We start from the raw sequence: 13,562 nt of genomic DNA on the forward strand, positions 1-13,562 counted from the left end.
GGCGCCGAGCTGTACAGCTGTGCATGGAGGGTGCATCGACGGACGCTGGTCTGCTCTCGTGCGATGCTGGCGACGCGTGAGAGGTCGCAGGTCGGAATACAGGCTGTACTGGCGGTACTCGGATCGAGGCTACAGGAGAAAGGAGAAAGACAAGGAAGGAGGATGGCAACGAGCGCGAGCCCAAATCCGCAGTGGCGTGCGGGCTCTGCTACCAAGCGCTCCACTCCCACGCCATCCGGATGTCCTCCTCGAGCTGCCGCTCGCGCGCCCTGCGCTCTTGCAGCGCCCGCTCGTTGACCCGAGCCGTGAGGTGTTCTTGAGCTTGCTCGGGCGCCATGGCGAGCCCGTCGCCGGTCGGGCGGGCGGTGGAGGAGTAGGTGAGGAGGCGGGACGGCTGCAGATGCGCGGGACAGGAGTGCGTCAGGGAGAGAGGAAGGACGGGCAGAGGGAAAGGGACGAACCTGGGATGAGGGCGCGGTGCGGATTGAGGTTGAGAGGGCGCGCGAGAGGAAGGCTGAGATGAGGCCCGACCTGTGGAGGGTGAAGTCGACAGGAAGCATAGCAAGGGTCGGGAGAGCAGAGGGAGCCGCGGGTTGAGAAGGTCAACATCTGCTTTTCGAGGCAGGGTGCAGCGAGAAGCGCACATGTGCTGTGAACTTGCTTGCTGTAATGTAGAATGAAGAAGAAAGCGAGAGTTGGGGCGCCTGAAGTAGCCGTCGTTGTGTCGGGTAGAGCAGGGCAAGACCCGCGAAGGCCGCCCCGAGGGAATCGAGGAAGAGCGGCGAAGGTTGCCTCGAGCGTCTTCTCCCCGGGCCGATGCGTATCTCGCCTTGACAGGCCGTGATAGAACGGGCAAGCGAGGTACAGTGCAGGCCAGAGTGGGGTACAGTAAACAGGCAACAAGGGCACGGCGCAAGTGCGGATCCGACACGACACGAAAAAAGCACGACAAACCCTCTGACTATCCGACATGATCGCCGTGCCGCGCTAGGCATCCTCGTACTGCATCAGCGTGTCCTCCGCTTCTCCCTCTGCGGCGAGCACACCTCGCGGCATCGATCCCGCGAACGAAGCTGGACCCATTGGCGCTCCGAGCCCGCTCGACTCGCAGCTAGGCTCGACCTGCGCCGGGTGTTGGCGCTGATTCGTCGGTGTGAAGACGAGAGTGGGCGAGACGGTCGACGGCGCGAGCTGCAAGACAGGGTAGGCCGAGTGCGCATGGCGAGGGAAGGGGTTGCGCGTCAGCGCGCGCGAAGGCGGCGAGTCTGCGTCGCACACCAGGTGTGGCGCACTCGCAGGTCAGCCTGTTTTTTCTCTGTCGAGATGCTCGAGCGGAGAGCGACGCACGTGGCACGCCCTCCCACGCTCCTCCTCCAAACCCTGTTCCGACCGGCGGCGTCCTCCTCGCCGCCCTCGCGGCAGCGACATAGTCCACCCCTCCTCCACCGACAGCGTCCGCTGCAGCCGTGCCCGCGCTCCCCGCCGAGCTGCGCCTCCTCGCATGCGCACCAATCCGGCTGGGCGTGCGTACGCCCGCCACCGCGACCGCCCCCGGAGCGGGCGCGAGGAGGATCGTCGAGCGGGACGAGGACGAGGCGGCGCGCGGGGTGGACGCGGTGGGCGAGGGGACGAGGAGGGCGCCCGCGTGCGAGAAGATCTCGAGGAGCTCCGAGATGGCCGGGTCTTCGTCGGGTTCGACTGCGCCTGCGGCTTCCTCCTCGGTGAGAGAGCGGTCTTGGGCGGAAAGGAATGCGGATGTGCTCGAGTAGCAAGAGAAGGGCGGAGGCGCCGAGAGGGTGCGCTTCGGCGCAAGAGCACTCGGCGGAGAGGCGGGAAACTGGCTCGGAGCGGCGGGTGGAACGTTGCCCGCAGGCTGCAAGGGCCCTCTAGTCGCTCTCGCAGGCCAACGAGGCTCGTCTGGCGCGAGAGGGGCGTTCGAGAGTGGCGGCGATCCCGCTTGTTCGGGACGAGGAGCGGGAGAGGCGGCCGGCGGGGCTCGGATGCGCACGGGGCGCGGACAGGCGAGCGAGTCCATGGAGCCACTCGACTCGTTATAGCTGTGCAGAGAAGGAAGAAGGAACGAAGCGGGAACGACGAGCGGGAGCGATGAGAACGACGAGGCGGTGCAGCATCACGTGACACTGACCGGCACAGTCGTGTGAGTCGCCTCTCGCACAGGTGCACAGAGCGAGCAGCCGACAAAAGGAAGCGTCAGGGGAAGGTCAACGGCGACGCAAGGGGAGGAAGCGGAGAAAAAGAGTCAATTCTCGTCTATTCAGTCTGAGTGTCTACGGTCTGCGTCTACCTCGCCTCCCTCTACGTCGCCCCTCCTACCCTTCGTACTCCTCGTTGCGATACGCCGCGCGCGTGAGCACGTCCCCGAGCCCGAGCCTCTGCGTGTCGCGCCAGTCGGCCTCGCTCCCGACATACCAGTACCCGAGGTACAGCAGCCCGTTCAAGCTCAGGCGGAACTCGCCCCCTTCCCCTCCCTCGTTTGTGCGCGCCGACTCTACGCGCGGGACGACGACGAGCCGGTCCGTGCGCGGGACGAGGTGCATGTGCCGCGCCGTCAGGAACAGGTTGTAGCTCTCGCGCTTTGGCCCCGCTTCGGGGAGCGCCGCCTCGGGCTGGGACGCGAGGTAGGCGCGCGAAGTGCGCAGCAGGCGCTGGTACGTCGACCAGAGGTCGGAGAGCGTGAGCGAGGCGGGGGCGGCGGGGAGCGGGAGGTAGAAGTTGGTCCAGGGGAGCGCGAGACGAGGGGCGGGGGCGGAGGGGTCCGAGGCGGAGGGTGGAGTGGGAGAGGCGCGCGCGAGGGCTTCGGGCCCGGGCGGGAGGCCGTACTGGAACGGGCAGAATTGGAGGTCTGCGCGAGGGAGGCGGATGCGGCGTGTCAGTCTTTGCACCTGTCTTTAGGTCGACATCGCCGACCGGAAGGATCGGACTGTGTGTGTGATCAGTCGCGTAAGATCCTGAGAGCGGACGCACGCAGGTGGGGTTGCGAAGCACCGGCAAGAGGACCACCGCTGCGAGTGTACACGAGCACGTCAGTCTCTCCTTCCGAACCGCAAAAAGCCTCTTTGGCTAGACGCCCCGCACGCACTTGAAGAACATGACGGCCTCCCTCCCCTTGTCGTGGTACGCCCGGACGACCCTCCACGCGACGTCGAGGTCGCTCTCGACGAGGTCGCTCGTCTGCGGGCGGAACGCGGCCGGGTCGTCGCCAAAGAGCGGGATGGCCATGAAGTGCTCGGGCATGAGGGCGTGCAGGTTGTGCACGAGGGCATACTGTGCGGGCTCGTGGGAGGGGGACGAGGAGGAGGTGCTGGTGGTGGTCGACGAGACGGTGAGGACGAGCTCGCCGCGGCCGTAGGTAGGGCCGGCGAGGACGTCGCGCTCGCGGCGCTTGCTCAAGTCAGGCGTCCTGTGGGTCGATGGGACTCAGTACGACCACTCGCCATTCGAGAAGACGAGTTGAGCGAGGCGACGAGGACAGTCGTTCGCTCCTCCTCGCCGGGAGGGGGTCGGGTCGGAAGCTCACTTGGGCGGCACTGCAGGCTTGTCTACGAGCTGCGGGACGACGTGGCCCCAGTGAGTCCAGCCGTCGGGGCAGCGATCGACGCGGTGGGTCGCGGTTGCGCGGTACAGGTGGACGAAGCCCTGGTGCTCCGAGTCTGCGAACGACGACGCGACGTGGTCCGGGATGCTCGCGTCCATCGCAGCTCGCACAGCAGCCACGCGGGTCGACACGGGGAGCGAGAGCAGAGAGAGCAGCGGCGACGACGAGATGTCAATCTGAGCTCGCAGCTCGTGCGAAGGAGAGCGAGCTAGTGCAGTGCTGCAGTGCACGCCCAGAGCACACTGACGCGCTCCTTGTCCTCTCCTGCGAGTTGTCAACGCGCGGTCGTGCTCGTCGTCGAACACGCGGCTCTCTTTCCATCGCTCTCCCCCTCGAGCGCGTCACGAGCCGAGAGCTGCTGCGAGCGCTGGTCACCCCGAAATCTAAAGCAGCGTCTCGTCCGTCTGACGCTCGCTCCGGTCCGCCCGCCGCCGCCGCGTCTCCTGTCCGGCCCGCCTTCCGAGGGTCAGTCGACCTTGGAGTCTTCCCCAAACAGCTGCCGCCGCCGAGACTGACGCTGCATCGTGCTGCGAGAATGCAGCATTAGCGCACACGCGACAGCACGCCCCTCGCCCTCGATCCTGCACGCTCCCCCCGTTCCCCTCTCGCCTCGATCACTCGCTCGTCCCATCGAACCCCCAATACCCGCCCTCGCCTCGTGCCAGACTCGCTCGACAGGACAGACGAGGCGTCTAGTGAGGGCCCGTCGAGCACCGGCTCCAGCCTGACCGCCCGCGCGCCCTTCCGCCGCACCGCACCGCCCCACCCATCCTCCCATCGTCCCGCCTCTTCCCCGCCGCGCACAATGGCCGCCGCTTCCCGCAGTCCGAGCACCCTCGATCCGGACCTCGTCCGCACCGCCCTCTCGTCCGACGAGTTTGTCCGCCGCACCTCGCACGCGCGCTCCGGCTCGACCGACGCGCAGCACCGTGGGAAGAACTGCAGCAGGGCGGGCGCCAAGCGCAGCGTGCTCGAGCAGGAGGGCGGCAAGCGTCGCCAGCTACTCGCTGCGGGGGCTTCGGGCGCGGAGAATGTCCAGCCGGCAGTCGAGGCGTCTTCGAGGTCGTCCCCCGTTCTCGGGTCCAGCTCGCCGCGCCTCGCATCGTCGTCCTCCTCGCGCGGGTCGAGCCCGGCGCCGCTGCACCCGACAAGCAGCACACGGCAGCTCCCGCATCCGCGCGGGCCCCGCTCGGCGCCCAAGCTGTCCTCCGCGGCCTCTGGCCCCTCGCCCGATCCGTCCTCGTCTGCGTCCACATCGACGAGCACGAGCACGCCTGCGCCGCTCTCGCGCCCGCGCTCGCGCATGCGCCCCTCGCGCGCGTCGACCTCGCCGCGGCTGCCGACCACGACCCCCGCAGGTCCCGCGCTGCTCGCCCCTACGCCAGTCTACGCGCCAGGCGCAGCCCAGCCGCCGCACGCGCACCGCTCCGTCTCGCATCCGGTCCCGCTCCTCGGCGCTTCGTCTTCCTACGCCGGAGTCGAAGGGCAAGCGCAGGGAGGGAGCGCGAGCGGGACGAGCACGCCCTCGCGCCTCCTGCTGCTCCGCTGCGGCGCCGTCGACCCGACCGGGTCGTGCACCCCGCTCCCGCCGTGCTTCACGCCCATGGAGGTCCTCGCCTCGGCGTCTCCCTCGGCGGCGGCAGACGACGGCGACGCTGCAAGCGCGGCGGGAGCGGGCCGGGTGCTCGAGGCGGCGCCGCTCGAGAAACCGGCGCCGGCTCTGTCCTCGCTGGCACACTGCGCGCCGGGCGAAATGGGCAGCAGCAGCCTCCCGAGCCCGCTGAGCTCGCCCCCGCGCGACGCGGCACACGCTTCCTGCAGCAGCACTACCACGGGCCCGAGACTGCCGCACGGCCACGGTCCAAAGTCGCACCGCCCGTCTCTCTCGCTCGCATCCTCGCTCTCGCTCTCGATGAGCGCCGCAACCGCGTCGGCGTCGCACCTCCCTTCGCCCGCCCTCTCCGCCGGGTCCGGTCCGCCCGTCCCCGCGCCCGCGCCCGTCTCGCGCTCGCGCACGAGCACGAGCACCGGCACCGGCGCGCGGCGCCGTTCCTCGCGCGCCCCGACGCCCATGTCGACCTCGCCGACTCTTGTGCCGCTCTTCACGGGCGCGGGCGCGGGCGAGGATGGCGCGGGCGAGGCCGGGAAGCGTCCCGAGCTGGCGACGTACACGAGCTTTGAGGACGCGTTTGGGATCCCACAGCCGCCGAGTCCGCCGCCGAGCCCCCCGCCGCCGCCGCCTCGACAGCAGCAGCAAGCGCAGGATGGCGGCGGGAGGAGTTGGTGGTCGCGCTCGTAGGCGCGGGACGAGGGGATGGGTGTGCATAGGGTCGCATGGCGACGAGGGGATGGGTGTGCATAGGGTCGCATGGCTGGACTCGGGGAGTTGCTGTGCGCTGCTTTCGTTCAGTGTTGTTGGGTTCAGTTTGTCAAGGGTGTGCATTGCGGCAGTCCTACATTTTCGCATTTGTGCATTGTCATTCCCAGAAAAGGGCCGCGCGGCGAGGGGGAAGCGCGCGGGTGCGCCGGGCTGCCGGTCGGGGCGGGCAAAGGCAGGTGGGGAACGGCGTCGTCGCTCTCTGCCCTTGCACGCTCGAGCGCACCTGGCACGGCGCACAGCAGCACACGCGCGCACTACACTAGACTGCACGCCGAGTCTGCGGTCCACCGACGCGCTCGTTCTGCTCCGCTCGTCTCCTCGTCCTTCCGACGCTCTCCTCGCTTGGCCCTCTTGTATACGCATCCCGAATCGAGCATTGCACCATGCGCGCGAGTCTGCTGCTCCGCAACATCGACCGTGCCAACACCATCGGCTTCCTCGGCCTCGGGTGCGCTCTCTCACCCGTTCATCCCTCATGCACATGTTAACCTTACGCCGTCCGCAGCGCCATGGGCCGTGGGATGGCCGCCAACCTCCTCAACAAGACGTTCGCAGGTCAACAGGGCGTCTTCACTCCCTCGTCGACCGCGTCCAAGCCCACATTTGTCGTCTACGACCCGTTCGCGCCCGCCCTCAACGACTTCCTCTCGACGCACACGCGCGCCTACGCCGGCCGCGACGTTGTCCCCGCCTCTTCGCCCGCGGGCGTCGTCCGCCTCGCCAGCACCGTCGTGACCATGCTTCCCTCGGCCACCGAGGTCGAGGAGGTGTACCTCGGCGAGAACGGGTTCCGCGAGGGGCTCGAGGGACTGAGCGACGACCGCCGCGAGGCGACGCTCTTTATCGACTGCACGACGGGGAATAGGGACCATGCGCGCGGGGTCGCAAAGGAGATGGAGGCGCTGGGCGCGGCGATGGTCGATGCGCCCGTCAGCGGCGGCGTGGTCGGCGCCGAGAAGGGCACGCTGAGCTTCATGGTAGGCGGGCCAGAAGATGCGTACGTCTTTGCTCTCTGTATGACGGCCGGCAACTGCTCATTCGGGACGTCAATGCCCGCTCGCAGGTTCAATCGCGCGCAGCCGTACCTCGAAAAGATGGGCGCGCGGTACATCCACTGCGGCGAGTCTGGCAATGGTCTGTGAGTACCCAGTGCTTGATTCCTAGCGCGTTGCCTGCGACTGACTAGCTCTGTCTTGCAGCGCTGTCAAGATCTGCAACAAGTGCGCCCTCAAGCGTCGGCTTCCTTCCTCCCATTGAACTAATCTGCTCCATTGCAGCCTTCTACTTGGCATCTCCATGGTTGGCACGGCGTGAGTCTCCAATCCCTTATTCCATGTCGACCTTAACTGACGCATGCTCTCCTCACAGCGAGGCCATGCTTCTCGGTCGTTCCCTCGGACTCTCGCCAGAACTCCTCGCCTCGGTCATCAACACCTCTGTGCGTCCCTTGCCCGCGCATGCCAGATACGCTGGGCTAACGAAGACGAGGTGAATCCGCGCATAGACGGGCCGCTGCTGGTCGAGCGAGAGCAACAACCCTGCTCCGGGCGCAACGCCGCAGATCCCGACTCCCGCAGACCGTGGCTACACGGGCGGCTTCCTGAGCAAGCTCATGTCGAAGGGTGCGTCCAGTTACTCCCTCTTGCACTCGTAATCCCAAAGGAGCTCGAGCTCATGCTGTGTCGTCCGCCCGATGCACAGACCTCAAGCTCGCGCTCGCGTCCGCCGCGTCCTCGTCGACGCCGCTCCCGCTGGGCCAGCTGACGGCGACGCTATACGACAAGCTGAGCGCGCACGACGAGTTTGCCGCGCGCGACTTTAGCGTCGTGTTCGAGTACTTGAACCAGGCGCGCGAGGGGGCGTTGAATGGTGCTGGGGCGGGGAAGAAGGGCGAGGGAGTGAAGTAGAGAACGAGATGGTATGGAACGACCCAACTGCGTGAAAAGCATGTCGGCCGCCGGTTGAGAAGGCTTTGGCCTGACATTAACGAGTCCGCGCTGTTCCAACGAGAAGTCGCGAGCTGAATCGAGTCAGGTCTGATCTAGAGTTGCAAGTTAGATACGTAGAATCGAGCGGGAGCATGACTAGGTACAAGGGTGATAACATGCGCACAAAGCAAAAGAAATCTATCGTATAGAGTCGTCTTTCTCCGCAGTCCGTCAGACCGCGACAAGCGCCCACCCTCCTGCGCCCCCGACCGCGAGGGCGACGCCCACTGCCAGCGCCACGACCACTCCGTCCGTCCTGCCGCCAGCCCTCGTCGCCCCGCTCGTCGGGCTCGACCCCGCGCTCTGGGTCGGCGCGACGCTCCCCGTCGCCTGCCCCGAGCCGGAGAAGCTCGTGCTTCCGCTCGTCGAGCTCGCGGGCGGCTCGGACGAGAGCGAGGTCGTCGGGATGACGGTCGAAGGGACGACGGACTCGGTGCCGCTGGTCGTGGACGGGCCGGAGGGAGCGGCGGAGGTCGTGGTCGGGGGCGATAGGACCTGCGACGACGGAGGAAACAGCAGTCAGATGAGTTGCAGGAAGAAGGGAGCGAACGAGGCGCACCTGCGAGATGACGGTCGCGAGCAGGCGGTGCACGGCCCACGTCGGGTGGTACGAGTTCCACCACACGTACTGCGACATGGGCCACTCGCACGCGGGCAGCGTCAGGTCGGGCTGGTTCGTGATAAGCGAGTAGGCGACACAGTCGGTCGTCGAGTCCATAAAGCCGTACGTCTCTGGCGAGGCAATGATCGTGCTGAAGAAGGGCTGCGTGTCGAACAGCGCGATGCGCGCTTCAGGATATACGGTCGGGAAGGTGTCGACGAAACTCGACAGGGCTTCATTGAATCTGTCGCGATGGCGCACCCAGGGTCAGGACACCGCAGGTGAAGGAAACGAGAGAAGGCGCTGGCACGCACGCGTCGGCGTTGTCGCCATACAGCGTAGTGGTCGGGTCGCCCGCCTGAGCCACGCTTGGCGCCAGCTCCATCGGGGGAACCCCGAGAATGAGGAAATTGCGGGCTGCGGAGGGTACGGTCATTGTCAAGCTGCAGCGGCTTGAGAGCCAGCAAGTGCGCACCGCCTCCCGCATACAGCTGTGCCACTGAGCGATTATAGCTATCTGTGGGCATGCCCAAGCTGGTCAGGCCAATCAGGCTCGACGTGCGGGACGACAGACGAACCGAAAATGCCGGATAGTTGCGGCGAGACGCTGTTGCCAGATCCTGACGCAGACCCAGCGTCATTGATGCCGAACCACACCGCTGAACAGGACAGGAAACCGTCAGCGCGAGCGGTTACGAGGTGCACGACGTCAAGAACGCACCGAACAATGTCGAGTTCGCCTCCCACGAAGCCTGCGACGTGACTATTGCCTGGCCCATAGGCTGCTCAAAGTAGTTGATCCACGTGTCGACCTGGTCCGTAAAAGCCGGGATGAGTGACAGCGGTGTCGAGATCGAGTTGTTGACGACCGCGCCGGACGCGGCGAGGTCGTACAGCGCAATGTCGCCGTCGGTGCCGAGCTGGCTCAAGTACTGTAGCCACACTGTGCGAGGTAGCGGTCAGCTCATCCCCTCGGAAACGAGTCCCCAAGGCAGCACACCGTATCCACCGCTTGCGGTCTGCGATAGAGGGCTGTCAGCATGCTCCATCTCGCTGCTGCCGAAGTCTGACGCACGTTGCCGTAACCTGGAAAGTTATTCACTCCCAGTACAGGCGTGTAGCCTGTCGCGGAGTACGAATCTGTTGAACGAGAGGGTCAGTCTGGTTATCCGAAGTGGGGACAGCGATGGGCGAAACGGACCGCCAAAGCCAAATCTGCGCTCTCAGGCGGATCAGATAGTGCTCGCTGCTGACTGGACGGAACGACTGCGGCTCACATAGTCCTGATGTCGCTGAGAAGGATGCCAGAGGCGGAGGTTTGGGCACGAACGATCAACGGACCCAGCGCCGCGCCGAGCAGCAGCGCCTTCCAAGGCACGGACATTGCACAGATAGAAGTGCTCAGCAGTCGGAGATTAGCCGGGAGGAGCGGCAGGACGAGCAGGAAGACCAGTAGGCGGCGAGCGTCTCTGTCGTCGCAGCGCGCCGTCTGTCCGACGGCCGGGCGGTGCACACGCGCGCGTCAGAAGCGAAGCGCCCGCCTGGCTCGAAGGTCGGCGTGGTAGGTTGCAGCCCTTCCCCATCGAGGAAGTGGAGCGTCTGGGGAGTCGAGGGCTCCAGCCACGAGCGGGATGCAGAGCTGAGCGGGGCTGCTGCGACGGCGCAGAGGGTAACGCTACGCTTGCTGATAGCGTCGCAGTCTATGCTTAGCAGAGTCTCGAGACGGGGGAGGCGTTGGAAAGAGTTGGACGGTCAGAGAGAGCAGCTTGAGAAGGCCGACAGGGGGACAGATGTCGAGGTCGCTTTCTCAAGGCAGCGTGTCTGGTGCGAGGTGCAGTACGTGTCTTCCGTAGAGCAGCAACGACACCAGCTCGCAGTAGGCCACGATACAGAGCACTTCGACTCGCCGGCTGGGCGCGACGCGTCTCACTTTGCGCGACGGGACGCGACCGCGTCCAAAGTCGCTCGTCCTCCTTTCCTCCGCCGCACCGCCCACGATGGACCCGATGGACGTCGAACCGCACGCACAGGGCTCGCAGCAGCAGCAGCAGGGCCAGCAGGCTCCGCGCTCGACTAGCCCGCTCGCTTTCCCCTCGTCGGCAGGGCCTTCGAGTGACCACCGCGCCGTGGACCGCCTCCGCTCGTCGGGCACCGCGCGTGCGTCCCATCTGCGCCGTTGTTCTCTTCACAGGGGAAACTGACGCGTCTTAATCGCGCTGTGCAGCCCGCTCGAGCTCTCCCCTCGCTTTCCCTTCCTCGTCCGCAAGCCGCCCTGCTGGCTCTGGCAACCGCCCACTCTTCCAGGCCAGCGGCCTCTCGTCCGACGGTGGACGTGGCGCCGGCCCGATTCCTGGCGGCTCGGCCGCTCGCTCGGGTCGCGATGACTCGCCGCTCTTCTTCCCAGGGTGCGTCTCGATGCTCCCATTTCCCGTCTCCAACGCTGGCGCTCGCTGACCGAGTATCTACAGTTCCGACTTTGGCTCTCCTACGCCTCGCCGCAACCACCGTGGCGACATCCACTCTGCAGCTCCGCCGACGCCCTCGAACCGCTCGTCCGCCGCCAACCCGGGCCGCCGAGGCATGCCTGCTTCGCAAGCCGGTAGCGAGCTTGGGTTCCCGCCCTCGTCGGCTGCTTCGCGCCGTACGCCCCGTGCTGGCGGCGGGGCAGGCGGAGGCGGTGGAGACGAGCCTTCCTCGTCTGCAGCGGGTGCGATGACGGATGGCGAAGGCGGCGACGACGAGGAGGACGACGGGCTCGTGACGGTGCTCTGGGGCACGACCGTGACGATCGGCGCGTCGATGAAGGCGTTCGAGTGGTTCCTCAAGGACTTTACGTGCGGCGACCGCCAGACGTTCGACCCGTGGCGCCTCGAGCAGGCGCGCACCAAGCGCGCCGAGCTCGAGACCAAGATGGCCACGGCGCACCTGCACGGCGAGCTCGACACGGTCGCGATGCTGCGCGCGCAGCTCGCCAAGGTCCCGCTCGACACGGACGTCGAGTTTGCCTACACCAAGGAGCACCCGGACAAGAAGCTGTACCAGCACTACCTCGCGCGCATGCGCGACACGGGGCAGACCAACCTCAACCTCGACGTCGTCGACCTGCTCGCGTTCCGGTGGCGCGAGACGCAGGCGCGCGAGGGCGGCGCACGCACGCGCGAGGACCGCGAGTACGGCCAGCTGTACCGCAACTTCCTCCTGTACCCGCAGGAGCTCGTGCCCATTCTCGATCAGCAGCTCAAGGACTCGGCGCTCGAGTGGGCGTGCGCCGAGGAGAACCTCGGCGACGGCCCGATGCGCCTCGAGAACGAGCAGCGCGCGAGGGAGATGCACAGCGCCGTGTTCAAAGTCCGCCCGTACGCCAACGAGACGCGCGTCAACATGCGCGAGCTCAACCCGCAAGGTGCGTGACTCTCTGCCATTGGCTCAGTAGCTGGCGGCTCATTCACTCTGGCGGTGCAGACATCGACAAGATTGTGTGCATTAAGGGTCTCGTCATCCGTGCGACGCCCATCATCCCCGACATGAAGCTTGGTATGTCGTCATTGAGGGCTCCACAAGAAGTCGCACTGACGAGCGCGACTCGATAGCCTTCTTCCGCTGCAACGCCTGCTCGCACACGGTCACGGTCGAAATCGACCGCGGCAAGATTGCCGAGCCCGACCGCTGCCCGCGCGACGTCTGCAACGTCCAGGGCTCGATGCTCCTCGTGCACAACCGCTGCGAGTTCGCCGACCGCCAGATCGTCCGCCTGCAAGAGACGCCCGGTGCGCCTGAAACTTTCGCTGCTGTTTCCGACAAACTCGCACTGATCTTCCTACCTGCGCTTCAGACTCGGTCCCGGATGGCCAGACGCCGCACACCGTCTCGCTCGGTCTGTACGACGAGCTCGTCGACACGGTCAAGCCCGGTGACCGCGTCACCATCACGGGCATCTTCCGCTCGGTCCCGGTGCGCCTCAACCCGCGGCAGCGCGTCATCAAGAGCCTGTTCAAGACGTACGTCGACGTCCTGCACGTCAAGAAGACGGACAAGAAGCGCATGGGCATCGACGGCTCGACGCGCTCGGCAGACGACCGTCGCGGCGTCGTCGGTGTCGGCATGGAGGAGGAGGCCGAAGGCCCCGTCGCGCTCCTCGGCGGCGACGGCGACGACGACCTCATGAACGAGGACGAGCGCGAGGCGTCGGCGCATGCCAAGCTCAAGGAGCGCCTCGTAGAGGTCTCGCGCCGCCCCGACATCTACGAGTACCTCGCGCGGTCCCTCGCGCCGAGCATCTACGAGATGGACGACGTCAAGAAGGGCATCCTCCTCCAGCTCTTTGGCGGCACGAACAAGTCGATCGCAAAGGGCGGCGGAGCCGGCGGGCCCCGCTACCGTGGCGACATCAACGTCCTCCTCGTCGGCGACCCCGGTACGGCCAAGAGTCAGATCTTGCAGTACGTGCACAAGATTGCGCCGCGCGGAGTCTACACGTCGGGCAAGGGTTCGTCGGCGGTTGGCTTGACGGCGTACGTGACGCGCGACCCCGACTCGAAGCAACTCGTCCTCGAGAGTGGCGCCCTCGTATTGTCCGACGGCGGCGTCTGCTGCATCGACGAGTTCGACAAGATGTCGGACGCCACCCGCTCCGTCTTGCACGAGGTCATGGTACGTTCCCTTTCTCGTATCCTCTTCGCGCGAGACAGCTTGGCTGACGGGCCATACCCCTACAGGAGCAGCAGACGGTCTCGATCGCCAAGGCGGGCATCATCACGACGCTCAACGCGCGTACGTCCATCCTCGCCGGCGCCAACCCCGTCGGCAGCAAGTACAACCTCAACTGGCCCATCACGCGCAACATCGACCTCCCGCCGACGCTCATCTCGCGTTTCGACCTGCTCTACCTCGTGCTGGACAAGATCGACGACAAGAGTGACCGCATGCTCGCACGCCATCTCGTCAGCCTGTACCTCGAGGACAAGCCGCAGACGGCGG

General features: G+C 66.4%; 7 protein-coding genes across 7 annotated transcripts; 3 read left to right on the plus strand and 4 right to left on the minus strand.

Annotated features, from left to right (window-relative positions):
• Positions 1-208: 208 nt before the first annotated feature.
• Positions 209-560, minus strand: JCM10292_007253 (uncharacterized protein; the record flags this gene model as incomplete). The annotated part of the gene is made up of 2 exons (XM_076652599.1): positions 209-394; positions 462-560. 2 exons carry the CDS (start codon positions 558-560, stop codon positions 209-211), a joined length of 285 nt encoding a protein of 94 aa, XP_076501854.1.
• A 427-nt stretch (positions 561-987) lies between these two features.
• On the minus strand, positions 988-2,035 carry JCM10292_007254 (uncharacterized protein; the record flags this gene model as incomplete). Its single annotated transcript, XM_076652600.1, has 2 exons — positions 988-1,265; positions 1,348-2,035. The coding sequence occupies 2 exons, from the start codon at positions 2,033-2,035 to the stop codon at positions 988-990; spliced, it is 966 nt and encodes a 321-aa protein (XP_076501855.1).
• A 295-nt stretch (positions 2,036-2,330) lies between these two features.
• On the minus strand, positions 2,331-3,714 carry JCM10292_007255 (uncharacterized protein; the record flags this gene model as incomplete). The annotated part of the gene is made up of 4 exons (XM_076652601.1): positions 2,331-2,863; positions 2,986-3,023; positions 3,101-3,421; positions 3,539-3,714. The coding sequence occupies 4 exons, from the start codon at positions 3,712-3,714 to the stop codon at positions 2,331-2,333; spliced, it is 1,068 nt and encodes a 355-aa protein (XP_076501856.1).
• A 707-nt stretch (positions 3,715-4,421) lies between these two features.
• Positions 4,422-5,915, plus strand: JCM10292_007256 (uncharacterized protein; the record flags this gene model as incomplete). The annotated part of the gene is made up of 1 exon (XM_076652602.1): positions 4,422-5,915. One exon carries the CDS (start codon positions 4,422-4,424, stop codon positions 5,913-5,915), a length of 1,494 nt encoding a protein of 497 aa, XP_076501857.1.
• A 464-nt stretch (positions 5,916-6,379) lies between these two features.
• JCM10292_007257 (uncharacterized protein) lies at positions 6,380-7,903 on the plus strand (the record flags this gene model as incomplete). The annotated part of the gene is made up of 8 exons (XM_076652603.1): positions 6,380-6,444; positions 6,502-6,993; positions 7,060-7,134; positions 7,196-7,216; positions 7,274-7,306; positions 7,365-7,434; positions 7,501-7,618; positions 7,698-7,903. The coding sequence occupies 8 exons, from the start codon at positions 6,380-6,382 to the stop codon at positions 7,901-7,903; spliced, it is 1,080 nt and encodes a 359-aa protein (XP_076501858.1).
• Positions 7,904-8,155: 252 nt separating this feature from the next.
• On the minus strand, positions 8,156-9,969 carry JCM10292_007258 (SGNH/GDSL hydrolase family protein; the record flags this gene model as incomplete). Its single annotated transcript, XM_076652604.1, has 10 exons — positions 8,156-8,479; positions 8,544-8,829; positions 8,900-9,002; positions 9,061-9,102; positions 9,164-9,244; positions 9,307-9,528; positions 9,586-9,604; positions 9,661-9,725; positions 9,787-9,800; positions 9,863-9,969. 10 exons carry the CDS (start codon positions 9,967-9,969, stop codon positions 8,156-8,158), a joined length of 1,263 nt encoding a protein of 420 aa, XP_076501859.1.
• A 613-nt stretch (positions 9,970-10,582) lies between these two features.
• JCM10292_007259 (uncharacterized protein) lies at positions 10,583-13,562 on the plus strand (the record flags this gene model as incomplete). The annotated part of the gene is made up of 7 exons (XM_076652605.1): positions 10,583-10,742; positions 10,810-10,990; positions 11,054-11,988; positions 12,048-12,119; positions 12,176-12,352; positions 12,418-13,235; positions 13,301-13,562. Coding segments are annotated over 7 exons (2,605 nt in total), but the record flags the coding sequence as incomplete, so codon positions are not given.

This window comes from Rhodotorula paludigena, assembly GCF_050403205.1.
Source record: "Rhodotorula paludigena JCM10292 DNA, Rt_paludigena_JCM10292v1_ctg82, whole genome shotgun sequence".
Classification (NCBI taxonomy): Eukaryota; Fungi; Basidiomycota; class Microbotryomycetes; order Sporidiobolales; family Sporidiobolaceae; genus Rhodotorula; species Rhodotorula paludigena.